General features: G+C 39.2%; 1 protein-coding gene across 1 annotated transcript; it reads left to right on the top strand.

The window, feature by feature from the left end:
* NWD2 (NACHT and WD repeat domain containing 2) lies at positions 1 to 27859 on the top strand. The gene is made up of 5 exons (XM_030801105.1): positions 1 to 18; positions 9033 to 9236; positions 12333 to 12477; positions 17193 to 17782; positions 21676 to 27859. Exons 1-5 carry the CDS (start codon positions 1 to 3, stop codon positions 25606 to 25608), a joined length of 4890 nt encoding a protein of 1629 aa, XP_030656965.1. The 3' UTR covers positions 25609 to 27859.

The raw sequence follows: 27859 nt of genomic DNA, 5'->3' as shown, positions 1-27859 counted from the left end.
ATGTCGGTTTCAAGAAAGGTAAAACTATAATGTGATTTTGAGAAAGCTGAGAATTGTTAGCTCTCAAAGAAACGTGATTGAAGCATCAGTTTAGTTATTCTGCTATATGTTAGATGAAATTGGTAAATTACCTAATCTATGACTTGACTGCCTCATTTTACGATCACTGCCAAACACGGCAGACCTTATGTTGACAAAATTGCATTCATCTTGTTCATCTGTATGCTTGTATTAGTCAGTTCAGGCCGCAAGGACAAAATACTATAGACGTGTAGATTAAACAGCACGATTTTTTTTTTCACAGTCTGGGAACTGGAAGTTTAAGATTAGGGTGCCAGCATGGTCAGGTTCCAGTGAGGGCTGTCTTTCAGACTAGAATAAGGGCTATCTTCCCACTCTGTCCTCACTAGACAGAGAGAGCTCTGGTGTCTCTCTTCCAATAAGGGCACCAGTTATGTTAGTTTAGGGCTCCATTCTTATGACATTATTTAACCTTAATCACCTCCTTAAAAGCCCCGTCTTCAATGCAGTCACATGGGTAATTAGGGCTTCAACATACGAATTTTGAGGAGACACAAGTTAGTCCGTAGCAATGCTGGCCTTCCTTTATAGAGAAACTGAATTTAAGTAACTCAATTCCTGCAAACATAGCTATGAACACACTGATTATAATACAAACAGCTTTGTGTTTGAAACTTCTGTTTTACATGTGGGTTGCCGCCTGCCCTTAAAGTACTACCTGTTCTCTATAAAGGTGACTCTGTACGTCTGTTGCTGTGGTTCCAGCTAGCTAGTGCAGTTAACCCAGCATAATTATTTTAAAGCCCTTTTTCTCCACCCCTGGAACATTAAGTTTGTACTTATCTGACCACACATTTTTTTACCTTCATACCACCTGTAAGCAACTACTTGCGCATTTTTTCCTCCCTTCTAGCCTCTATTTGTCTTTCCAATCAAGAAACACTTCATTAGTCTATCTATCCAGCTGTGCCTCTCAGCATTTGTTTCTATTCTGTGTATATATGTATTAGCATGCCATATATATGTGTTTGTCTATAAACTATGTTTATATAGTGATACTTTATGTATTGCCAAGTGCTTTACATTTCAGAGTGCTTTCACTCTCACCTGTTTGATTCTCATGATGCACCAGAGGATATGTGGCCAGATAAATATACAAGGGAACAGTTTTATCTCTGTTAACAAATATGAAAGCTGAAACTCAGAGAGACAAAAAAATCTGCTTACGTCACTCCTAATGCCTTGCCTTCTACTAACCTCAAAATATTCCTTCTTTATCTGCAGATTAGATTAAGTATTTGTACCCATGAATGTATCCCTTTGTCAATATATCTTATTTCAGAGACATATTTGTAATATGTGAAACACAAGCTCACTGTGTACACATTGTAGGAAACTGATTTTTTTTTTTTTTTTGCCCATAGAGAGATGCCAGTAAATATCAAATTATTATCAACCATCAGAACTATCATGGATATCTGGATAATTGAATGTTTTGGAATGAAAATACTTAATGTGCTAGATATATCTGCTAACATTCCTTCTTGGCAACCCTGCATACAAGTGTGTATCTGTAATAACTGAGAAATTAACAGTTTTCCAAAAATATTACCCTCATGTCTGTTGGTGCCAAAAATATGACCTTTCTTAAAGACCTTATCTAGATTATCTTTAATGTGGACATTATTTTAACAGGGAATGTTTTAGTCACTTGTCATTATTATTTTGCAATTTATTATTATTTTCCCATCTTCCCCTGTATTAGAGTTCTCCAGAGAAACAAAATCAATCATATATATATAGATGACTTATTATAAGGCATTGGCTCGTACAACTATGGAGTCTGACAAGCCCCATGATCTGCCATCTGCAGGCTGGAGGCCTAGGGAAGCCAGTGGTATAAATTCCAGTCCAAGTGCAAAGGCCAAAGAAAGAGGAGTGCCAATGGAATAAGTCCCGGTCCAAGAGCAGAAGATCAACATCTCAGCTCAACAGTCAGGCAGAGAGAACAAATTCTCCTTTCTGTCTTTTTGTTCTCTTCAGGCCCTCAGTGGATTGGATGGTACATACCCAGTTGGGGAGGGCCATCTGCTTTACTCAGTCTACCAATTCAAGTGCTAATCTCATCCAGAAACACCATCACACACCCAACCAGAAATAATGTTAAGTCAAATATCTGGGCATCCTGTGGTCCAGTCATGTCGACACATAGAATTAACCATCACATCCCCATTTCTCCATTTCCTCTTTCTACTTGTGACACGAGAAACTTAAAGTTTGAGTAATTGAATTGTAATTTACTTCTAAATAAAGTATCTTATGTTTGTATTACAAACTCAAATAGATGTATAGGTGCTTCTTGACTTCCAAATCATTGAGAAAATAATGTTAAGTTGTGAATAAGGTGTTGCTGGCTCTTTGGCGGGGTTCAGGTGGTCTCAGTCCACAGTAGAGTTCTTAATATTGGCCATGAGCTCCAGGGAATACATCACAACCACCACTGTCCTCCCACCCAAAAGAATAAATGAGGTAGAAAGAATACCAACACCCAAGGCTATAACACTGAACATGCCATAGTCCTGTGAACAGTGCCCCATGGAGTTGTGCAGTGCACAGCCTGCACATTCATACATGGTAGCCCTGCCAAGGGTACTGGCTACAAAAGCTATCACAATCAAATGAGCTGCTCTAAGATACTCTCAGAAGGGGAAGTAGCACAATAACTTGATTAAGTAGAAAGAATGGGGTTATTGAATTTAAAGCCCCATATTCAGTTGCTGGTACTACCATGTCTTCTGGGAAATATGGCCTTGGGCAAGCCTGCTGAGGTCTGGGAGCCTTAGTGTCTCTCCCTACTTCACAGATTATTGAGTGTCAAATGAATCATATATGAAGGAAAATTATGCATATAATCATAAAATTTTAATTTAATAAATAGAAGCTTATAGAAAGAGAGAAACAGACCCACCTGCCTTGCTCCGGTGATTAGGTTGGGAGAATAGGACATTTGAAGAGTATGTGCTTCAGCTTGTTACAGCACCAGTTTGTGGAGGAGGATGAGTGGAGATCTCTTTTCCTTTACAGCTCTCCCATGAGCAATGGCTCATAAACAGCAGGGAGCAGCTGCCCCACGCCCAAGAAAGCATGGCATCCATAACCCCAAATACTCTATCCTCACCTGTCTTTCATGACATCCCACCAGAGTACAGTCAAGGACACACTGAGCTCATCAACACCTTCAAGAACACTTACTCCTCTTTTCTGTTTGGTACAATACAAACTGCGTGCCATAGACTCAGACCCCAAAGATTCTCAGTTGCAAGCCCAGGCAGAGCTAACTGCACATGAAGAGCAGAGTGGAGAGAAATCGATATTTGCCCAGTGAAAAAGAAAAAAATCATTTGAGAGGAGGGAAAATGTTATCTCTAAGCCTTTGAAAGAGTGGCTTAGATGTAGCTATATCAGCATATAAAGAGGGAAAATGAGATTTTTAAAAGTAGACAGTCTTTTTTAAGTTCCTAATTCTAAAGAGCTCAATAGTTCGGAAAGTATTTTTTAATTGTGGTGCAATTCGTACAACATAAAATTAACCATTTTAAAGTGAACAATTCAGTGACATTTACTACATTTACAGTGTTGTACAAACACCACCTCTATCCAGTTCCAAAACATCAGGAAGTATTTTTTATTCTAGAATTATACATGCAGAAACTACAGTTAAAAGTCTGACAAATTTTTCTTAGATTTTTCAGCCTTTTGGACTTAACTCCCCAGATTATATTTGAGTGTTGTATTGTTGCTTTCTGCCTGGCTGATATTATGTGTCTTCAGTGTTTAAGAATAGGCCAATTTAAATGTGTTTCCACATTTGGTAAGGTGGATGGGAGAGAGGTGACTATAGATTTCTACAGACAGGCAAAATCCCATATGTTTATTTTCACCTATGTATTGACAGAATGTTTAACCTATTCAATAAAAAGTAGAAAATTCTTTCAGTCATATGCATTTCTTCTGTCTAGGGTCATAGGCAGCTGGATCAATAGTGTAACTCATAAAAATGGACTTCAATGCAAAATTGAATGTAGTCTCTCATCTCTGTACCAAGTTTTTCCCTACAAACTGGCAAAGTTGGTTTAACTAAGCAAAAAGCAAGCTTTTTGAGAATTGGGGTCAGAAGGATGTGGAAAATCTGTTTCTCTTTCAGTGGCTGGAATGAATACTCTATTGCCAGTGAACAGAGAAGGATGCCTTCTTGCTCATAGCTGCTGTGGCTGCCCTAAAGTCATTCATGGATACTCCCCATGGCTGCAGAGCTAAGGAATAGTCTAATTAGGAAACAAAACAGTGGAATCCATCCTGCTGCCTAGAGTTTAGCTGCTAGCCTCTTGAACTTGGTCTTCCATCTCTACCCCTGCTCTGGTCCATTGACCATATGAGCTGGACTTTGCAACTGAATTGGACTGCCCCCTTCTCTAAATTGACTCTGGTCCTGGTAAAATATTTGTGCATTGCCTTATTTGTAAATATTTGTGTGTTATCTTAGAACTGTAACTACAGACACACACACACACACACACACACACACACAAACCAAAAATATCTTACTGAAAAATGTGGAAGCAAAATTCACTTTTGCTGTTTCTCAAATAGCAAGATAAGACTGAGGTAGAATCCTGTCTTAGACTCCTAAAAATTAACTGATTCATGATTTATGAGCATTCCACCTAAAGGAAGAATCAATAGAGAGAAGGAAAAGAGTAAGGGAGAACAATCCAATAAGTAACTTTAAGCCTGTAGCACATTATTACTTTTCTGAAGTTCTATATTACCACTTTATATATAGTAGGCACTCAATATGTATTTGTTATTTGAATGGGATGGGGATATTTTTTCTTCTTTACTAATCTTTAAGGAACATTCTGCCTTCCTATATCGATTAAATAATTACGGTATTTGGTGCCAGGTGCTCAACTGAAAGAAATGATTATCTTTAAATAGCCTTTGATTTTTGAAATGATCCACTGTCGTCCAGGCTCTGCCCCTTCAGTATTTGCTCACCATTCCTCATGAGACCACGTATGCACTGCCCATAGCAATGGCTCTCAAGTTCTGAATTCCTTTGGAACCTCATTTTAAAATGCAGTTTCCTTGGAATCTTCACTCACAATGTTCTTTCCATCTGAGAATGGACCTAGCAACCTACATTTTAGCAATTACCCTGGGTGATCCAGGGAGCATACCATCCAGTAGATGATCTGCGGAGCATATTTTAGAAACCAATCCATAGATTTGACTGAACCCTAGTCTCTAAGACCAGCCTTGTTTAGAGCAGAAAGAAGTTGAAGAACCAACAGTACATTGCTGTGCAATCATGATGGTGCTGTCCAGGGACAAGATCTTGTTTCTGTATTCTCTATTTTGTCCTCTTCCCTGCTGCATGCCCAAAACCCAGCTGGTCTTGCCTTGGATTGTAGTAGCTAGTCCATGATATTCCAAGACCTAATTGGCTACTAGATGGAGTGTTGTCAATTACTAAATCCCATATTTAATGTGCTGCCTGTCTACCTGGTCCTCCACCAATGACCAAACTCCGTCTGTATACTTTCTTGAATTCTACCAATGCCTACTGCTTAGACATTCTCTTATTCCCTATGTTGCCCATGCGGGTCTGTTCGATGGCACATTCGAGCATTAAAACCTCATTCTTAGTGGCATACAACCCCGACTAAGAGTGTTGAGTGTCCAGAATTAGGCAAGATAATGGGATAATCACCAGGTTGGTTACCCTAAAAAAGATAATGTTCCTCTGTGTGTGTGGTAAAATAAAAGGTGATGCCTATTTGTTTAGCAAAAGAGATTTTGGAAGAGGGACCCATTAGAAGTTGGGAAACAACTTGAGATACATCATTTTTGTTATATAAACCTGTTATCAAGATTGGCCCAATGTAGATTAAAATAGAAGTGCTCTTAATTGGCCTTCAGGTTAATACAGTGGGTTGGGATTAGCACACCCTCTGTAGAACCCTCATATACCATGCTGAAATAATAGATACCAATAATGTGGGATCCCTCCATTCTAGACCCTTCCAAAGGGACTTTTGAAGCCAAAAAGAACAGCTAGGTTAGATCTACTTCCTTTCCGGTCATTGAGGCCAGTACTGAGGAGGCTTGAGCTTGAGGCAGTGAATTCAGTTACCCACAGTCACCTTCAGTAAACCAGTTATATGAGATGGTTTATGTGCTAAGGAGAGAGAGAGGACGTGGTCCAACCAGAGATATGTTTATACAGTACCTGCTTAAGGAATACAGCTGAAATCAGTATTGCTCACAAAACTGGTACCTTCCCAAATTGTTACTCTACCTATTGAGAGCTGAACTATTCTATTTGACTACAGAAAGAAGCTTCAGAGAAGAGCAGAACAAATTTTAATGCTTTCTTTCTCTGTCTTGGTTCATTCATTTAGTCAACAAATGTGTGTTTTAATCATTTCTATGAGCTAGGAATAAACAGCTCTGGCCTCTCCCTCAGGGAGCTTACCATTGTGTTGTAGAATTTAGGTCATGAATTTATGTGGACACAGATCTACCAAGGACGTCTCTTATTCTTTCAGCTGCCTGTATCGGATGAAAAGAACACTGTAAATACTAGATAGGCAGTAGAAGTAGTCAGAAATGCCCCCTAGGGAAACCAAACCTGAAATTCACCTTCCAGTGGATAAACACAGCTTGATGTTTATGCTAAAATGCTAATCAACAAGAGGAAAGAACAAAAATGCCCCCAGATTGCACAGAAAGTGTCTCATGGATACAATAAAGCAGACAAATTGCTTTGGTTACTGTAGGCATATGTAAGATGTCCTTTGTGTTCCCTCCTTATTTCTACTAGATAAGACGAAGATTAATTGAAATACCAAGTGCTATATAAGCTAATAGTTTTATTAGCTTAAACTAGAAGTTCAGCCACCTGGAGGACTTGCTAAAACACAGATTGCTCAGCTCTGTAACCAGAGTTTACTTTTTAGTAGTTCTGGGATGGGGCTTGAGAATTCGCATGTTCCCAGGTGTTGCAGATGCTGCTGGTTCCAGGTCCACACTGTGAGAACCACTGGCATAAGCAGATGGTCTCAGCAACCTTGAAAGTGTTGCTCCACAAAGCAAATAGGCAGTACCACTAATTTGTTTTTTAAGATGGAGTCTCGCTATGTTGCCCAGGCTGGAGTGCAATGGCACAATCTCAGCTCACTGCAACTTCTGCCTTCCAGGTTAAAGGGATTCTCCTGCCTCAGCCTCCCCAGTAGCTGGGATTACAGGCACACACCACCATACCCAGCTAGTTTTTGTATTTTTAGTAGGGACAGGGTTTAACCATGTCGCCCAGGCTGATCTCAAACTCCTGACTTGAGGTGATCCGCCCGCCTTGGCCTCCCTAGTGCCGGGATCACAAGTGTGAGCCACCATACCCGGCCTACACCACTAAATTTAAAATGTTTAATTAAATACCTGCTGCTTTTCTCACTACAAAATAATATAAATGTATACCAAAAAAAGGTTTTTAATAAAAAATAATAAACTTATTAAATGACCTATGTAAATTTAAAACCACCCAAGGATAGCCATTAATAATCTTGCTTTGTATTTTTATAAAATGTTTCTTATGTATGTTTGTGTATACATATATACGTGATATTCTCTCTAACATATGTACGTAATATTCTCTCTCTTTTCTATATATATAAATATCAAAATCACTGGAATCATCTTTTATTTTTTTGAGACAGACTCTCGTTCTGTTGACCAGGCTGGAGTGCAGTGGCGCAATCTTGGCTCCCTGAAACCTCCCTCTTCCAGGTTCAAGCAATTCTTGTCCCTCAGCCTCCCAAGTAGCTGAGATTACAGTCACATGCCACCACGCCTGGCTAATTTTTATACTTTTCAGTAGAGACGGGGTTTCATCATGTTGGACAGGCTGGTCTCGAGCTCCTGGCCTCAGGTGATCCACCCGCCTCAGCCTCCCAAAGTGCTAGGATTACAGGGGAGAGCCATCGCACTCAGCCTGGAATCATCTTATGTATACCATTTTATAACTTACCCTTTTCACTTAACATATACTTGTAAACATCTTTCTAAGTCAATATAGTTGTATGATATAATTTAGTACATCCTTTGAATGAACATTTAGGTTATTACACAATTCTTTCAAAGAAACCAATTCAGCATAAATATTCTTGTAAGTCTTGATTTGCATCCTTAATTATTTTCTAAAGACAAATTTCCAGAAGAAAAAAATGCCAAGTAAAAAGTTATATAGATTTTTAGGGCTCTGAATACATATTGCCTGATTAGGCTTCAAATGCTAGATCATTTTACACGCCCATCATCACTCTACGGTTATTTTCTCACACCTTGACATAAGGCTGAGTACATATTTGTTCATTGTTTTTCTGTGAGAGGTTTCTTTTGCCAGTTTAATAGAGAGAAAATGCTCTCGTTTACATTTTGAATTTTTTTTTTTTTAGTTACCAATGGGGTTACTAGTAGTATCACATCCAGTGATGTCATACTTCTTTTTATTGTAGCAGTGTGAATCTGAAGCTTAGAATTATGCTCTCAGTTCTTGACAGAGCAGTTCTTTTGTTTGAAGCTTTACGTGTTTGACATTTTTAAGGTCTAGCACGTCATTTTTCTTTGATATGAACAAACAAATCTCAGAGTAGATCAGCTTTTGTTGTATTATGTAAACTTTGAGAAAGTAAATTGGCTGCAAAAATTATTTTGAATTCATCTCATGTGATATGCAGTCTCATTTCTCAGCCTATGAATAATTTGTTGTAATATAGTTGATCTAATTTTACTTAGGAAATCAACTATCCACTGTGACCAAAAGAGAAAACTGATGGAGCAATGTATCTTGTTATCTATTGATTAATATTTATTCAGTGACCATGTGATGTGAATACTAAAATGAACTTTCTTGGTGATACACTAAATTGAACTTTCTTGTTGATACACAGGGACTATTAGGTGAAAAATATGGGAATATCCGAATCCCTGGAGAAGTTGAAGCCTCAGAGTTTGAAATGATTTTGGATGCTGCCATAGAGGCAAAGTTGGAGACCAAGTTGCTGGAGGAGTGGTACTGTCGAGATGAGAACTCAGTGCCAGCAGCCTATTACCTCAGATCCAAGTCAGAAATGCTGAGAAGCAATAGAAATGCAGTAAGCTGCCTTTCCCTCCAGCCTGCAGATCTGTCCATTACTACATTTATTACCATTTACGTCATCCAGGGGTGGTTCTGCACAGAAAAGGCAGAGTGGACAGAAAGTTACTCTGCCCTAGGCCCCAAGTTTTCCTTTTAACAACTAAATCCACACTGATCCTTAGGGAAACACAAATGAAAGCCACAATGCCATATCACTTTACACCTGTAAGGATGGCCATCAAAAAGTCAAAAGATAATAGGCGTTAGAGAGGATGTGAAGAAGAAGGAACCCTGGTACACTATTGGTGGGACTGTACATTGGGGCAGCCTCTCTGGGAAACAGTATAGCAGTTCCTCAAAAAATTAAAAATAGAACTACCCACTTCTGGGTATAGATCCAAAGGCAATAAAATCACTGTCTTGAAGAGATATCCACATTCCCAGGTTCATTGCAGAATTGTTTGCAATAGCCAAGATATGGAAACAGTCTAAGTGTCTGTCAGCAAATGAAAAGATAAAGAAAATGTAGAAGGAAATTAAGGAACATTTATATACACACATACTGTGATGTTATTCAGTCTTTTTAAAAGAAAGCAATCCTACCATTTACAGCAACATGGATGAACCTGGAAGACGTTATGCTAAGTGAATTAAGCCAAGCCCAGAAAGACAAATACCGTATGATCTCACTTACATGTGGAATCTAAAAATGTTGAGTTCACGGTAACAGAGAGTAGAAGTGTGTTTACAAAGGTCTGGGATTTAGAGGAAATGGAGAGATGTTGGTCAAAGGGCACAAACTTTCATGGTGACTATAGTTAATTATAAACCTGAAATTGGCTGAGAGGGCAGAGCTCAAGTGTTCTTACCACCCACCAAAACAAAGGTAATTATGTGAGGTAGTGGATTTGTTAGTTAACTTGATTGTGGTCACCATTTCACAGTATATACATAGATCAAAACATCACATTGTGCACCTTTAAAATTTAATGAAAAAAACTAAATCCAAAGCTAAGAAACTATAAATTGTCACTCACCTTTCCATTTAGCATCTCTGACTTTCCTTCTAGACTAATTTTCCTTCTTCCTGAAGTATATCCTTTATAAGTTCCATCAGTGAAGGTTTACTAGTGATACTGATTTTTACTTATTAATATCGGTATTATTAAACAATAATTTAATGAAATAATTGGTTATTAATTCTTAATATTAATTGGTTAAAGTTCCATTAATGAAGCTCCCTTTGTTTACTTATCTGAAAAATTATTGTTTTGCCCACTTTTCTATAATGTGTCTATTTGTTCTGATTGGTATTGTCATGCTTACTATATCTGTGAATTCATATAGTCTCTTAATTCTAGAAAATTCTCAGTCATCGTCTCATCAAACAATTCCTCTCCTCTGTTCCCTCTGTTCTTTCCTTGTGCTCCTTAATTACGTTTGCATTCAGCCATCTCAATCTGTCCTCTACGGCTTCTAATTCTCTTTCACATAATCAATGAAAATAGATCATTTCACATGATCAGTTAGGTTTACCCCAATATTCCCACCCAGAGAAACAATATTCGTACAGATAATTACTTTGAATACTACATGTGAGGGTGAAGAAGAAAAAAAAATCAAGAAAATTGATCATGTGAAACTGATCATAATCATATCATCATCATAATCATGACCAGTTTCACATGATCAATTTTCTTATCTCTGTACTGCTTTCCAGAAGATAGCTTCAGATTATTTTTCCAGCTCACCAATTTTTTCTTCAGTTGTGTTCACTCTGTCTATACATTGAGTTTTCAAGTTTGACAGTTATAGTTTTTATTTTGTGAAAGGTTCATGTGTGCATTTGTTTTCTGTGGGAGGAAGGCCTTTGTAAAATCCACCTAGCTATTATTTATAGTCTCTTTTTAAATTTTAACTTAATATTTTTTCTTTAACATCTTAAACAGTTCATTTATATTCATGCATCTTATAGAGAGTGATGGAATGAGGCTGATTCATGCTTGAGCATGATGGAAACGTTCTTATCTACTTTCCAACTTGGCTCTCAAGTTTATGATATGTCCCTTAAAAGCAAATGAAAGAAGAAGAGAAGAAAGGTGGACCTGTTCATTGAGTAGAATATTTAGGGAGATTGCAAAGAAGGCATAGATATCCAACCCTCTGCCAAAGAGAATGTCCTTGATTCAGTCAGCACCCAGGCAGTTCCAAGAGGACAGCCATGGGTTACCCACAGTTCTCCACTTCGGGATCTGTGTATTTGTCATTCTGGTATCTAACATAACACATTTTCTCTGTGCAATAGGAAATCATATCAGAATCCTTGATTTTTCTTCTTCGCCCTCACGTGTATTATTCAAAGTAATTATCTGTAACAATATTGCTTCTCTGGGTGAGAATATTGGGGTAAACCCAAACCATTTCCCAGTTAAAGATGCCCGGAGTAAATATAGATAGCAAAGAAACTGATACCCCAAGAAACCAGTTTCTACCATGATCTGGGGGATTTTCTCATATGTTACTATTTAATTTGCTTTAATTGTTTCTTCATTTATTTTTATAATCCATTAGGGAAATTGAGATTATTCCTAAAACCCCACATGATATTTCTGCATAAATTATTATTGAATAAATGAATGTATGAATAAGATTATCATCAAGACTATATAAATGTTACTTTATTGGTAGGCAGTCCTCCCATTTTATCTCCTAGTGGACCATCAAAACAAATGAAGCTAAAACAAATAAAGACAATTAGATATAAGAGCACCTCCCCTTTAACTTTCTCTCCCCTTTGGAGGACACCAGAGATTATTTTCTTATGGCATTTGTATCAAAACTCAAAAGGGAAAAGCGTGGTACATAGGAAAGTCCAACAAACACACCCTATTTGGATCACACCCTTGTGTAATTTGGTCAAGTTCACATGCAACACGGAAATAATTTCTAACTTTCAGGGTTGTCGAGGAGATTAAATTAGACACTGTCTGTAAAGCACCTATCTTAATATTGGCACATAGTAGGTCTTCAAATAATAGAAATTTTCTTGTTCTTAAATATTATTTTTCTTTGATGATCGTAAGACTAATTTCTCCCTTTTACATGTCTATAGATGCAGCCTTCTGCCAATGCTGAAAATGAGAAGACATGGCAAGAGATATCAGATGAGATCAAGAAGATATTTAAGGCTGCTGTAAAGCTGTTACACGAAAAGGGTAAAATGAAACACAGCCAGGCTAAGAGGTACCTGTTCTCAGGTAATTTTCCCAGTAAAATAAGAAATAGATCATTAATAGATACATCTACTGCTTCCCTTTAATGCCCTGCAAATGTAATCTCATTTACTGCCCGGTGAAATTTAATTTTTCTAAATGTTCCCATGTTCTGGAGAAACAAATGTTATTTTGTTCTAATTAGTAGAAAAGCCTTTCCTTCACTCGAAGACTTCTCTAGAAAATGTGATTTTAAAAGAAGCCAGAGGTGGCCCCAGATATAATTGACCATATTCTGCCATGATTTCTCAGTTGAGCTGTTCATTCATCACTCACCCGCTTATCCAGCAAATATTAATGGACCTATTGGGTTCCTATGTGCCAACCACTGGGGAGACAACGCTGAGTAAAAAGACAAGGTCTCAGGCCTCCTGCAACTTATTTTTTTAGAGGGAGGAAAATATTCATAAATGATAGCCAAGTAATCAAATAAATGAACAAGATCTTATCAAAAGTGATTGATAAGTATCATGAGCAAAATAAAGCACAGTCATAGGATAATAGTGACTGATAAAGGATGTGGGGGTCCAGATTTAGATGAGGTGGGCAAATAAAGGAGATGACTTTGGACCTGAATTACAGAAGAAAATCAGAGCTGACAGTTCCATATGTATTTAAGGTAGAGAATTCCCAGCAGAGGGAGCAACAGGTTCAAGATCTCTGAGACAGGAATGTGCTTAGCTAATTCCAGGAGCAGGAAAAAGAAAAGGTAGCTTTACTTTTTTTTTTTCAACTTTTACAGGGAGGGAGAGATGAGGATAGAAGTTGAGCACAGGCCATAATAGGAACCTTATGTTTTATTCTGGGTGAAATGGGAAGCCATCAGAGGGTGTGGCACAAGGGATTTGGTAGGATCTAATTTAGCATTAAAATAGAAACCTCCCCAGCTATTTGGTAGGCTCAAATTTAACATTAAAATAAAAACCTACCCAGTTATTCAGGTATATTTCAGTCTATACCATACCAGACATTCTGTGTACAGAGGCTCACCTGTTGGCCTTTCTCAGCCATGGAAAGGAAGCTTTATCGTTAGAAGTTGCTCAGGAAACTACAGAACTGAAGGAATATGTCAGTCATAGTTTCCAGGGAACAAACACAACTAGGTAAAAGTAGTCAGATGTGTAGCATTTATTTTGAAAGTTGATAGTAAAACTTTGTAAAGGGAAAAACTATAATAGCTGCGTTTTCAGATTGGTTTTGGAATGGTGCGGCAAAGCATTCGTGAAAACCTAAAAGGCACTTGGTAATCATTCCCACTGGATGCATGTGGGTGAAGCTCAGAGAAGTTACAAACCATTTTGACAAATTCCAGAAGGAAGCCATTTTTAAAAATCAGGTCTTATTTAAAGTCTTCCTGAAAATACCAAAATCATCAGGAATACGTACTGTATTTAGAATATATAGATTAGAGTTGATCCTTGTTCCTTTGGAACCTTTAGATCCATCTTTGAGGCTCAGGTTCTTCACCTTTACCAAAGACAGAACAACCCTGTTCCTTCAAGAGCTGTCTTAGAAAAAAGTACCTAGAGTGAAGCTTTCCTATTATTTATGTAAAAGACACCAGTTTGGGGAAGTCATCCTCTTATTTACAATCACACAGCTCCAGTGACTATTCCACTGGCAAACACTTGTCCTAGCTTTCCCCGTAGTGAAGAACTGTGTCCACATGGATAGCCATGTGAAGATGAGAAATTTCACGTGAGCTACTGCAAGTGGACTGTTTTCTGCTTTGGGTTATATCTTCTGAAGATATACATTCTCATGACAATTTTATTTTACGTTCAAACTCCTTTTAAGATCATGTCTGCACAATCAAAATTGCTGACGTGCCAACTCTTTCAAATGGATATAATATATATTATATTTTTAGAAATCTTGAAATAAGAATACTGGATAGAACCTGTTAAAGGTGTATTATTTATGTTTGAATGTATTTTTTCACGCTTCTAGTTTCACCTTTTTAAACAACAGGAGAGGAAGAGAAATAAATTAGACTCTAAAATGGTGCCCTTCTGAGAACATCAAAACTCGGTGGCCTTGGGAATCGTAAAGAAATTAATTTCTCATGGGTGATAGTTACCAGGACTGGAAACCTATTTCTACTGTTACCTTCAGTGGGTGCTGTCACTGGTTCAATTTCAGGACATTAAGGAACATGCAAAAACAGAAAATAAATATAATATTCTAATAATGCCCTAAAATTCTAAAATATTTATAGATAGGCATCAGAAATAATGAATAAAACTGCCCTAAAATCATAAGCATGCACTTTGCATCTAAAAATAACTCTGTATAGTTGCCTTTGTGTCATAGCTCTCATTTATTTAGGCATATTTAAGTTTATACCATACCAGGCATTCTGTGTACAGCATTTTTCCCCCCTGAGCCAAGCTTAGATGGGCTCTGCCAAATTGGTTTATCTGTATTTCTTTTTTTGCTCCACTTATGATCAACATTTCTGCTTGATACACTCTTTCCATAAATGTGATAACAATGTCAAGTTATAGTTGAATTGTTTTCTGGGAGTCAAAGGTGGCAGAGCATATCTCTGATTATAATGCATTATATATAGGTACTAGAGTTTGACTGCTTCCTTTCTCTTCATGATGCTCTCAGAATGTAGCAAGCTGCTAATCCAACCTGCTAGAATTTTACACAGATGACTAGAAAAGAAATGGGTCCAAGGCTACTTTCTGTAGTAGCTCATGATGTCCAGATTTCTGGCATCTTCCCTTATCTACATTATAACAAGTTCTTACTCTTCCTTAAAAAGAATAGTAGACATATGTTTATAAGGTCCTTTAACTGGCTTCCTTAACCAGCTTGCTCAATTAAAACTTTTTGTAAAATGTACTGATGCTCATGACACAGCTTACTAGACACTGGCAGCTATGAAAATATCTTTTTCATTTGGATTGAAAATTTCCATTGAAAGGCTCTCATTACTAAAAAAATACTATCACAAGAGTTCCACTGAAAGGCACCATTTTTAAATAAAATTCTCACCCTTCTTAATAGTTACATTATAGAACATATACATTTTAGATTTTGCTTGACATTGGAGTTATGGCCAGCATATAATTTTTTTCAATTTATGGCTGGACCAGCCCTGTGTATTCAGAGCCTCCCTGACAGAAATTCACAATCTGAGATCAAAGCACCTGCAGATTCTGTGTCTGATGAGGGCCAACTTCCCACTCACAGATGGCTTTCTTGCTGTGTCCTCACAGGGCATGAGAGGCAAGGGAACTCTCTGAGATCTCTTTTATATGAACACGACTTTCATTCATAAAGGCTCTGCCCTCATGAACTAATCACCCAAACGCCCCGCCTCCTAATACTATCACACTGGGGATTAGGTTTCAACATATAAATTTCTGGGAGACACAAACATTCAGTTTATAACACTCCATAATGGATTATTTTTCTCAATGTTCTGTTTTCTCTCACCATTGTATCCTAAGCAGTTGTCATCATGCCTGGAATATAAAAGGTGTTCAATGAAGAGCAATTAGATGAAGGAAAGGGATGGAGAAGGAGGAAGAAAGGAAGAGCAGCCAATTTTAAGACTGCTTGCCTTGTCGTTTGTTTCCATTGGCTTATTTTATGCATTTTTAATTTTTCTCTGCACAATGTTTTCATTACTACCGATCCAGTTTAAAATTTTCTTATGGAGACACAAATTATTTATAATATATATTTACTTGTGTGCAAGCATATGTATTGTAAGCCATAATATGGTGTATGTTAGAAGAAATGAAGTTATATACTAAGTCACTTTTTCTGTACTTGTTCTGATGGATATTATAACAGTGACATAGATCACCCAGATTGATCAGTCATCAGAATATAATTATATTTTGCCTTAAAATGTGCTTTTGGGCTGGGCGTGGTGGCTTATGCCTATAATCCCAGCACTTTGGGAGGCTGAAGCGGGTGGATCACAAGGTCAGGAGAAAGAGATCATCCTGGCTAACACGGTGAAACCCCATCTCTACTAAAAATACAAAAAATTAGCCGGGCGTGGTGGTGGGTGCCTGTAGTCGCAGCTACTTGGGAGGCTGAGGCAGGAGAATGGTATGAACCCAGGAGGTGGAGCTTGCAGTGAGCCGAGATTGCGCCACTGCACTCCAGCCTGGGCGACAGAGTGAGACTCCGTCTTAAAAAAAAAAAAAAAAAAAAAAAAATTGCTTTTGTATTGATATTTGATCGTATCTGACTAGGACTCAATATACCTCAAACAAAATGGTGAGGTCACTTTGTTAAGGAAAGGCTGACAAGAAATGGTTAACTAGTTACATCCTTCAGCCTCCTCCTCTTCCTTTCCTGGCCCAAATGGGTCCCTGCTGTTCCCTCTTAGAACCTCTGAAGTCTGAGAGGAAAACTGAGCAGCAATTAGACATAGTGGATATTAGAAATATCCACTATAAATTTTATATGCTTTCTTTATTATGCTTATGTCCAACCTCTTCCTAAACTTGGGGAGAAAATTAGATAATTTTATGTAAAACCTGTTCTCCTGGGTTGCTGGCTGATTAGGAAAAGACAAACAGGAAATCAAGAAATAATTCTAAAGACTACTTTGCTACAAACCATAAGCAAAATAATTTACCACTAATGACTAAGTGTTGACTATTGAGAATGTGGGTGTGTTGCTCCTTTGTTCTAAGCAATAAACTCCTTGTTATATTTTCTTTCAGCTATAGAGGATGAGTTTGACTTTGCTCTGGGAAAACAAACTCCAGCATTTCTGAAGAAGTGTGTTTGCTACATTAGGAAAATTGCTAACATTGAGCGCTTTGTGAAAATCCCAGAGATGGGAAAATACATGGATATAACTGGAACAGAACCGAGGATTATTCGGGATCCAGAAGCCCAAGAGAAGCTGATAAAACTCAGGGATGAATTTATTCCTACTATTGTTGCATCATCTAATCTGAGAGTGTACACATCTGTTACTCATTGTGACATGAAACTAGGCTACTCCCAAGAAATAGAAAATCATTACATCGAAGGACTTGGTAAACAATTTTATGAGGACATGATTGATATAATTCAGGCAACGATACAACAGAATTTTGACACTGAAACTGATACACTCTATGACGAAATCCTTCAACATTCATCATTATGTAAAACATACGCCTCCTTCTATGAGTACAAATGTGAGTCTCTAAACATAGTGCATAACTACATTCTTCCAAGCAAAACTGGACACATCAACCCTCTTATTATATATGGTGGGCCATGCACTGGGAAGACCCTTCTGCTAGCTGAAGTAGCAAAGAAGGTAAAAGCCTATTCTTTCCCATGTATATTTGTAAAAACTTGTACTTTTGGAAAATGGTAAATTAATCAAATTCATTTCTACTTTCTGCATTTACTATGTGAATTATAGTTGGTCTTTTAGGAGCAAATACTTCAGTGCTTCTTTTTTGCTGGTATAACAGTTATATTGAGAAAGCAAAACTCATAGGGTACAACTGGAAAGCAAGTTTATATTTTTCTTTCACTGTTCAGACTCATGTTGTAGGCTAGTTCCCATCCCTCACCCCATTTGGATGAAAACCCAGGCCAATCTCAATAACTGTTCTCATCCCTTTCAGACAAAGACAAGCCCTCTGGTCACTCCTGTCTGCTAAATCAGTCTCAGTTCAGTAATGAGTATGTCCAGTCTAAGGTAAAAATGAAAACATCAGTCTACACTTTTCTTCCCCATCTGGGGCCTCTCATAAACAAGGCACCTACAGTGGGAAATGGGGATCTTTTTTCTTTTTCCACATGGCACTTCTTTCTCTTCTTTCCTAATCCCAATGACATTTATGATTCCTATAAAATTACAGTTTAGGGGATATAGGAAAGGTAAGGTGGCCAGAAAGTTCTTACATAACCAGTACTGTTCTGAACTGGGCTGTGAACTCTCTGTTCTTAGCACATGTTTAAAGCTGCCTCCCATCTCTTTTGAGGCTTTTTCATGGCTTCCTGGAGGTCCTTCCCCTCCTGTACCTCTGCCCTATCTTCCCTGAGCATCTCTTACCTACAGTTGCCTAGACACAGGGGAATGTATCTTTTTTCTAGCTGGTTACTTCCTCAGCTCCTAGACATCCAGCAATGTGCTTCCAGTACCTTTCTGCTGAGATCCTGTCTACATCCCTGCACACTCCTTAGACAGGACCTTGGAAAAGCAAACAGAAACCCTTGTCAGCTCACTGTAGCCTGCCGTCCACATGTAGCACATGGGAAACACTCAGGTATTGTTTTGCCCTGAGAAACTCTAGACCTCTGGGCCAGTCCCAGCCCTGCAGCTCCGTCTCACTTCTCCATCACAGCAGCTAGCCAGCCTCAGTCACTCAGCCTTCATGGTTTCCAGATGTCACTAGGTACCAGATGCCTGTATCCCCAAGCTGTAGGGGGCATTCTATAGGTGGTCCACTAAAGTCCCTTCCTCTTGGCTAGAAGTCAAGGACAGGCATCTCTCTGACCTCCTTTTAGGGAGGGGGAGGTGAGAGAAACAACCCGCAGCACCCTGATCCCCACCATTTTTCCCTGCCTCTCCAGTCTTCTTTTTCAGGCTAGCAGTGGATAATCTATTAACAGCAGCAAAACTGGTTTTCAGAACCTCCCTTTCAAGTCCTGCATGATGGTCTGGAACCTTACTTTGGAATGTGGTATCTGCTGAGTTGGCTCTTCAGCCTAAACAGGATGAAACTAGTTCCATTATTTTTAACCTCCTTTTCCCTTAGTGTCAAAGTGTGGTGGTTTATTTTATTATGGTGTTAATTCTGAAGCTCTGTGTTATTCTTCCCATGGTGACTCTCTTAAGAACAGAACTTTATTTAAGTTCACAAATATTCTCATAAGCTGTCATGTGCTACATAATCTCAAATTGGCCCTCTTGAAGACAAGAACAGAGACAGTTGCACTGCACCATATGTGAGGATTGGGTTCCAAAGTAAGCCCATAGGTGAAATCAGGTATATTCCACTTACCTTTGAAAAGTCCATAGGAAGTCTAATTTGCTTTTTCTTAATCTATCAAGCCCAGCTGGGTTTTCTGCTTGTGTTAGAAGATAGAGCTTTTTCTTTAATTAAGCACCAGATGAAGTAGCAGGTTTGTATTTAGGGTCCACATTGCATCGCATAAATTGTGTATGCATATGTTTGTGTGCCTTTGAACATGAATTTGTACGTGTATCTTCAAACTTTAGAATTATTCCAAGTAAGCAAGATAGTAACACCATGAGAGGCACCTCAGAACTGAAACCAAATGAGTAAACATTCACATATGCCATTTTGTACTCACCCTAGGGCCCTTTTTCTTGTGGAGGAAAGGAGCATACAGGCGGTTGGAGGAAACAAATATTGTTCAATTTGACTAAGTCAAAGGTTCATGTGATGCGTCTCCACATGCTCTAGCACAAGAGGTCAAGACTTATGTGGGATGTGCTGATTCCCTGCACAGATAAGCAGTCCCAGTGGGGCAGAGTGTGGTAACTGTCCAGAGTTGGTCAGTTTAAGGAATGGCTTTCTGAGCTCTTGCTCTTCTGAATATTTTGTCCAATAGCCTGAGTCTGTCTATTGACTATCCAGGAGTTGGGTCCTCCAAGAAACTGTGCCTCTTTTTAGGTCCCCTGCCTGCGCTTCATTTACCTTTCTCCTGGGGAATGTCTGACTCACCGTCAACAACAACCTGTACTGTCCTGTGACCTCATGTCCCTTTGAGGATGCAGATAGAGATCTCATTTTTATCTCATGTGTCACCCAACATTTCCATGAGCATGAGCTTGTGATGGTAGGGCTGCTCTCTACAGACATCACACGTTCAGCAACATGTGACTGGGAGGACGGAGGAGGATGCCTATAGTTATCATAAGCAATCAATGTAGAAACAAACCGGTGTTTTCAGATTTACCACCAAAGGATAGTTGTGGAATGACAAGATTATCTTTCTTGAAATCAGCTTCAAAAGTTGAGGCTAAACAACGGCAACAAAATGTTTATTTTCCTTAACAGCTCCTTATAAAATTGACCTCCATAAATCTTTCTGATCTTATTCATGCCTTAACCCGAACTATCTGTCTTGAGGAAGCAAAGTTCACAAACTTACCTCCCAGTGTGTGAAATCACTCTTCCTTATCTAAGGCATATACTCGGTAAATTCCAAGGATAACTGAAAGACTTCATTTTCCTAAAAATACTCATTGGAGTATTTTATGCCTTGGGCATATTTCTTCTTATCCTGACCTTTCAAAACAGAAAGACTAAACTTAGTGGGCTCCTCACATATTTTATCCTTTAATGCCACAGAGTATTTAAGAAATGAAAGAATGAAAAGTCAGGGATGACTTCTACTCCGGGTTTGTCTCTTGGTGACCATTTAACTCTGAGCAGTAATTTATGCAGCTTGGGCCTCAGTTTCCTCTCCTATTAAATGACACTGTAATCTCATCTACCCTTCAGAGAGATAATGTGATGACTGATGGCTGCATGTATATAAAATCAACTATCTGTTACAAAGCACAACGTTTAACAAAGCTCTTTTAACCACCATTCTGTGGATTTTGTAACAGATAAATAATAATCAAAATTATGACCCTATAACACCATAAAATTATCTCTAAATCATAAAAGATTATATTCAGAGTAATTTCAGTACTGAATATTTTATTGCTTTCTAATTAATTGGAAATTTGGTCAGCCATATATGACATTATATGCTCTCAATTAATGCATATATTTAACTTAATATATTATGTAAATCATTACTTATCCATTCATTAAATACTTCCAAAGGACCTACCGTGTGCCAACAGCTGCACCAGGAAATAGGTATTCATTCAGTGATACAAAGCTGACCATACTAGATATTTATATTTATAATTCATGAAACACCTTGTATCTTCTGGAATACAAGCTAAATATTGCCTAATGAGTGAAAAATACTATTATTGCTACTTTAGTACACTCAGTAAGGGTAATCCTGAGAGTCTCACCTGTAGATTTTGGTACACAAGCTTCATAGCAGTTCTTTGGCCTTCTCAAAAGGTTTTTCCAATTTTTGACCCTAAGCTATTTCCTGCACAATAGAGGTGACCAGAAGTCTGAGCTCTGGAGAGAGGCAATGTTATCACATATGACCGTGTGAATACATATTACCATTCTAAACTCCACTTTTGTGTTTCAGGCTTATGGCTGGCTACACGAGGACACAGGACCAGAATCTGACCCAGTAGTCATCGTGAGATTTCTAGGAACGACAGACATGAGTTCTGACCTTAGGACTCTCCTTCTAAGTGTTTGTGAACAATTGGCAGTTAACTACCGGTGTCTGGTTCAAAGCTACCCTAAGAAGATCCATGACCTCTGTGACTTATTTATAAATCTTTTGAATGAGTCTTCACTGCAGAGACCTCTAGTCATAATATTCGATGCACTAGAGCAGCTCTCAGAGAATGATGATGCCAGGAAGCTTTGGTGGCTCCCAGCTCACCTGCCCCGCTTTGTCCGGATAGTCCTTTCCACGCTGCCCAACAAACATGGGATCTTGCAGAAACTAAGGTGCCTTATCCATGAAGAAGACAACTACATTGAGCTGATTCCCCGAGACAGGAAGATGTGCAGCCAGGTTCTCAAACACCAGCTGCTGCGCGTCAAAAGGAAGGTCACATCAGGCCAGCAGATTTATGTGAACAATGCATTATCCAAGTGCACGCTGCCAATGTTTGTGAACCTGACCTTCAGGGAGGTGAGACACTGGAGATCTCACAAAGACGTCGATGAATCCTCCCTCTCTGTCACCGTTCATGAAAGTATAGAGCAGTTATTCTGGTCCTTGGAGAAGAAGTGTGGTCAGAAACTGGTCTCTAGGGCTCTTGGTTACATCACCATGGCCAAAATGGGTCTGAGTGAAATGGAACTGGAGGATGTGTTAGCCCTAGACAACAGTGTAATGAGTGAGCTCAATGAAAACACCAGACCCAGCAATCCCCTGAGAGTACCTTACTTGTACATTGCAAGGCTCAAGGAGGGTCTCAGTGGATACCTAATAGAAAGACACGTGAAAAATGTCACACTCCTAGTCTGGGCCAACAGACACCTGCAGCTCATAGCCCAGAAGCTATATCTGCAGGATGACAATGACCTGCGTGAAATGCACACCATCCTAGCAGATTATTTTCTGGGGGTTTGGTCAGGGGGCAGGAGGAAAGCCTTCTGCCTCGAGGACCCCTACTTGAATGGCTGCCTTGACTTGGAGAGCAGAAGTTTGCTGGAGGAAGAAAAGCACTTCATGGAACAGGCTTCCTTTGACAGGCAGGCTCCAGACCAGCCCTGGGTTTTCCAGTGTAATCCCCTGGAACCTGACATCTTTTTCGTCAATCATCGGAAAATGTCTGAGCTTTTGTATCACTTGACGAGGTGTGGGAAAACCGATGACCTGCTTTATGGCATCATCATGAACTTCAGCTGGCTTTATACCATGATCAAAATTGGCCAGTTTGACAAAGTGCTTTCAGACATTGAGCTGGCTTACAACTACTCGCAAGAGAAGGAGCTGAAGTTCCTGGCCAACACCCTCCGCAGCATCAAAAACAAGGTCATTGCATTTCCCGGCTCCCTTTCAGCAGAGCTTCAGCAAAGACTGCTGCCTGTTGTAAGCTCCCTGCCCAAACTTAGACATCTTCTTTTAGAGTGTGACAAAGATGGACCCAAATATTGCTCCATTGTACCACTGCATTCATCCATGGATGTGACATACAGCCCAGAGCGTCTTCCCTTATCATCCAGTCACCTGCATGTCACAGAGATCCTGCCTACCTGTAACCCCAGCACTGTCCTCACAGCTTTAGAAAATGGTTCCATCAGCACCTGGGATGTAGAGACTCGACAGCTACTCAGGCAAATCACCACAGCCCAGTCTGTCATCCTGGGCATGAAACTCACCAGTGATGAAAAGTACCTTGTGGTGGCTACAACAAATAACACCTTGTTGATTTATGACAATGTCAATTCTTGTCTCCTGTCTGAAGTAGAAATCAAGGGGACCAAGCATGGAAGCAGCGCCACCTACATCAATGGATTTACACTGTCCGCCAACCATGCCCTTGCATGGCTCGAAGCCAGCAAAGATGTCACTGTCATTGATCTGCTGTACGGATGGCCGCTTTACCAGTTCCACTGCTGGTATGAAGTGACGTGTGTCCAGTGCTCCCTAGATGGTCTGTATGCTTTCTGTGGCCAATACCTGAACACAACCACCATATTTCATTTAGGGAGTGGAGAAAAGTTATGTACAGTGACATCAGAATTTTCAGGTGGATTTGTGAAGTTTCTTCTTATCTTGGACACAGCTCAGGAAATGGTCATGGTAGACAGTGAAGGAAGTCTTTCTGTTTGGAATACTGAGGACATTTCCAGCCCCCAGCTGACTGATGACTTTGATTGCCGAAGAGAAGACAGCGAGGTGGTCAGCATTGAGCTTTCAGAAGACCAAAGTGCAGTTCTGATCTGTAAAGCCCTCAGCATTGAGCTCTTAGATACTGGTCTGTGGAAGGTGGCTGAAAAGTTCAGAGCCAAGCACAATGAACGCTTTATATCTGCCGTGCTGTCTAAAAATGGAGATTGCATCATCGCCACCATGGAAAATACCTCAGCTGTGTTTTTTTGGAGGCGGGACACAGGACAGTGTATGGCAAGCTTGCAGGAAATCTCAGGTTCCATTGTTAAGTTAGTGAAGTCCAGTCACCACAATATGCTACTGTCTTTATCAACCAGTGGTGTTCTTTCCATTTGGGACATAGATATAATCACAGCTATGTCCAACATAGATAAGACTGGAAAACCCATCCAAAGTCTGCTGTTGCCTGCTAGAGGGGAAATCATTTACTCCCTGGATGGATCTGATTGCGTTCATAAGTGGAACTTCAGCAGTGGCTTCATCGAAGCAGTATTCAAGCATGAAGGAATAGTTGAACACTGTGTGTTAACATCCACTGGAGATATGATGGTGACATCAGATGACAAAAGCAGCCAGTATGTCTGGCACACCAGCAGTGGTGAAAACCTTTTTCGAATTAACGGGCAGAGAATATCTCAGCTGCTGATTACACACAATGACCAGTTTGTGGTCTCGCTCTGTGAGGAAAATGCCTCCAGGGTTTGGAGGCTCGCCACAGGCCACAGGGTCTGCAACATTCTGACCACTTTGCAGAATGCCTTTATTACCTCGGCAAATACCTTCGTGGTGGGAATGACTAAAAGCAAAGTGTTGGCAGTCAGTCTTTGGACAGGAAGTATCACCAAGAAATTTTGCTGTGAAGATGGGACCACCATCGTGAATTTTAAATTAATCCCTGACTGTCCTGATATCATCGTGTTTATCACATCGGCCGAGACTGTGAACATCTGGAGTCTGACAGACGAAGTGATCTGTCGGCGCGTGCAGCTTCCAAACAACTTCTTGAAAAATCTGGAGGATTTTGAAATTTCTCCCAATGGAAAGCTAGGCATTATATCCAGGGGAGATGAAAACATCAACGTGCTAGATTTACACAGTGGTAAATTGCGGGTGGTTCATGCCTCTGGGACCATCTGGAGGCAGAGGTTGTCTCGGGATGGTCGCTACCTGGTATACATTTGTTTCCGAAATGGGGAGGAGGAGGATGAAAATGGTGCAATATTCAGTTTAATTGTAATGAGACTGGCAGATGGCAAAAATATCGGTGCTTGTTCCCTTTACAAAACACCAACTTTCCTTGCACTCTCCCAGAGGCACCTGAACATCACTGTGGGCTTTGACGATGGGAGTATAGGGATCTACACGGTAGTAGACCGTGTAGATGCTGCACTGAAAATCAAAATTGCCACTTCAAATAGCAGACAAATTTTCAACAATGCAACACACACCTCCAGGCCAAAGTGTAACAGTTATTGTTTTAAAATATCTGTGGATTGCTTATGGAGAGAGTCCACTGAGGTCTTTGCAAGAGACAGCCCCATCACAGTTAGTGACTCTACTGAGTCCAATGAAGCAACACCCTCCAAGAAACACAACTCTTGTTATGAGCGAGTATGCTCGGCCCTAGAAGCCAGGGGCCACAGCTATGCCCCTGATAACTGACAAAACGTTTGCCAGCTAAGCAGAAATATGTGATCCACGTACAGAAGGAAAAAAAAATGTGCCCCAAATGATAAACTATTCATTTCTTAAAAGGCAGGAGCAGTGCTGGATTCCAGTGTTTTATTAAGATGTTCATGAAATGGATAAATAGGAGGTTAGTCTTGGGTGTGGTCTTTTTGTCAAAGTGTTTCCAGAATGTCAGAATTTCTAGTAGTAGTATTTAAATGGTTGCTTCATCTGAAAGGCAGAGGCTAAAAGTTTTAAAATTAGCTGCGTGGTGAGGCAGCATAATACATCCCGTTGGTTAAGATGAGAGAGGCTAGAGTTATATACAGATCATTTGGATGGGAATTAGTTCTACAAAAATCAGCTGAAATCATGAAGACAAAGAGCTGCTTGACTTCAAATGATTGTGTGATAAGTAAACACAGCCTTAATCTCTCTTTATATTTTACAGTCCTGACAACTGTGTACACCTAGTCTGCAGTGAATGGTCTAAAGGTGCAAAATAATGTAACAAAAATACCTAAGTGTATTCCCAGTTTCCCGAGAGATATGACCTGAAATGTGAGACTGTGGACTGGACTGGGACAAGAACTAACTACCATTGTCATAGGGCTACTGAACATGGAGAGTCAGTCTTTATTAAAATACAGTTGCAACAATTGCATGCGAGGGTTTCTGTAAAACAGAATATATGATTTTTAAACTATTTCCTGGGTTGCAAAAGAACACATTTAATAAGAAACAACAATCTTTTCGCATCTTTTTGAAATGCATATTTGTGCTGGGTGTAAAGAAGAATTACAGGAAGGGCATTACAAATGTGGTCAAAACACCTGTCCATTTCTATCATTGTACTAACAGAAGTCTGTACTATTTGGTCAGTTGTATGGAAGCATAAATATTCCCTAAATTCCTGCAGTTAGTCTTCATAGAAAGCAAGCTTTCTCAACATGCCATCTCTGAGATACTGATGACGTTTGCCTTATTCACATTCCTTCTCTTTCCTGTGTAAAATGCAGATAGATGACCAAATACTCTGGGATAAACTGAATATGCCTGTCTTTGTGCTAAAATATTCCATAAATCTTAAGGGTGTCCAAAAGTTCTTTATTGTCCTTGTTTGTAATCACTTTCTTACTTCTCCACACCATCTGTATGCTTCTTTATCTGTTACTCTTCCTGACTAAGGACTCTTCTGAGCCTTTTATAGTCCTATCCATTTCAAAGCAGAAGCTGTGGAATGGTATTAAATATTTTTTAAAATTAATTCACCTGTTTAAAAGAAAACATTGCATCTCAAAAGGTGAAGATGATTGTTCTTTCTTCCATATCCTCCTCACGGCATGTCCTTGGATAACTTTTCAAAAGGTATCCACACTTTTGGTTGAGTTTAGTTTTCTTAGAAAGTAGAGAGTAAAACTGTACTAGAATAATGAACAAGGAATTGATTTGCTCTAGGCCCAGCTCTGCCATAAACTCATTGTGTATTCCTAGACAGGTCTTTAACCTCATCAGTGTGTTGTTTTTGTGAAGTGCAAAATAAAGGTAGTGATAGTTTCTGCTGTAGCCCTCATAGGGACATTGGGAAGCAGTATAAGAAAAACTTCAGCAACATCACGATTATTGATGCTAACGGGAAAAATAAATTCGTGTAACCCATAGAGAATCCAAGTCAACTGTATTTCCCTTTGGAGAGCAGTTTAACATGTAAGCATTCAAAGATGTGATTCTGATAAAAATACCCAGCTCCATAGTGAAAGACGTTTTTCAGTATGTTACTTGTGGTTTAGCTACTAGCCAGGGAGGTGGTAGCCCAGAGAAGGCAACCCACATACAGATCACCTGGAGTTGATTATATGAGTCTATGCTTTTGAGCTCTTTAGGCAACACATTCTCATTCCTGTCATTATCAGTTGAACCTCCATGCCACACATTTCTAAGAATTAAATGCCTAGATGGATTAAATGTAGTATGTGAATGTTCTATGTAAAAGCCAATAGAGTATACAAGTGACTTGAATGATTTTTCCTAACTTGTTTGCAACTGATAGCTCACATTGAATGTTTTTATGTAAACTTTGTATCGTTGAGAAGAATTACCCAATCAGAGATTTATATTTTCATAAATGTTACATTTAGTTAAATTTTGTTACAGAGTTGTTACACTAGAAAATTATTTCAGTCTTCTAACAATATACAGTCTTGTGTATGTATTATTTGTATGAATAAAAGATAAACTACTTAGA

The sequence above is a fragment of the Nomascus leucogenys genome, chromosome 20 (genome assembly GCF_006542625.1).
Source record: "Nomascus leucogenys isolate Asia chromosome 20, Asia_NLE_v1, whole genome shotgun sequence".
In the NCBI taxonomy this organism is placed as follows: Eukaryota; Metazoa; Chordata; class Mammalia; order Primates; family Hylobatidae; genus Nomascus; species Nomascus leucogenys.
This window is presented reverse-complemented; position numbering and strand designations above follow the sequence as displayed.

Excerpts from the sequence above, each read along its gene's own strand:
- NWD2 (XM_030801105.1), top strand. Across the intron at positions 9,237-12,332 it reads TGAGAAGCAATAGAAATGCA|ATGCAGCCTTCTGCCAATGC; the intron begins GTAAGCTGCCTT and ends ACATGTCTATAG. Across the intron at positions 17,783-21,675 it reads TAGCTGAAGTAGCAAAGAAG|GCTTATGGCTGGCTACACGA; the intron begins GTAAAAGCCTAT and ends TTTGTGTTTCAG.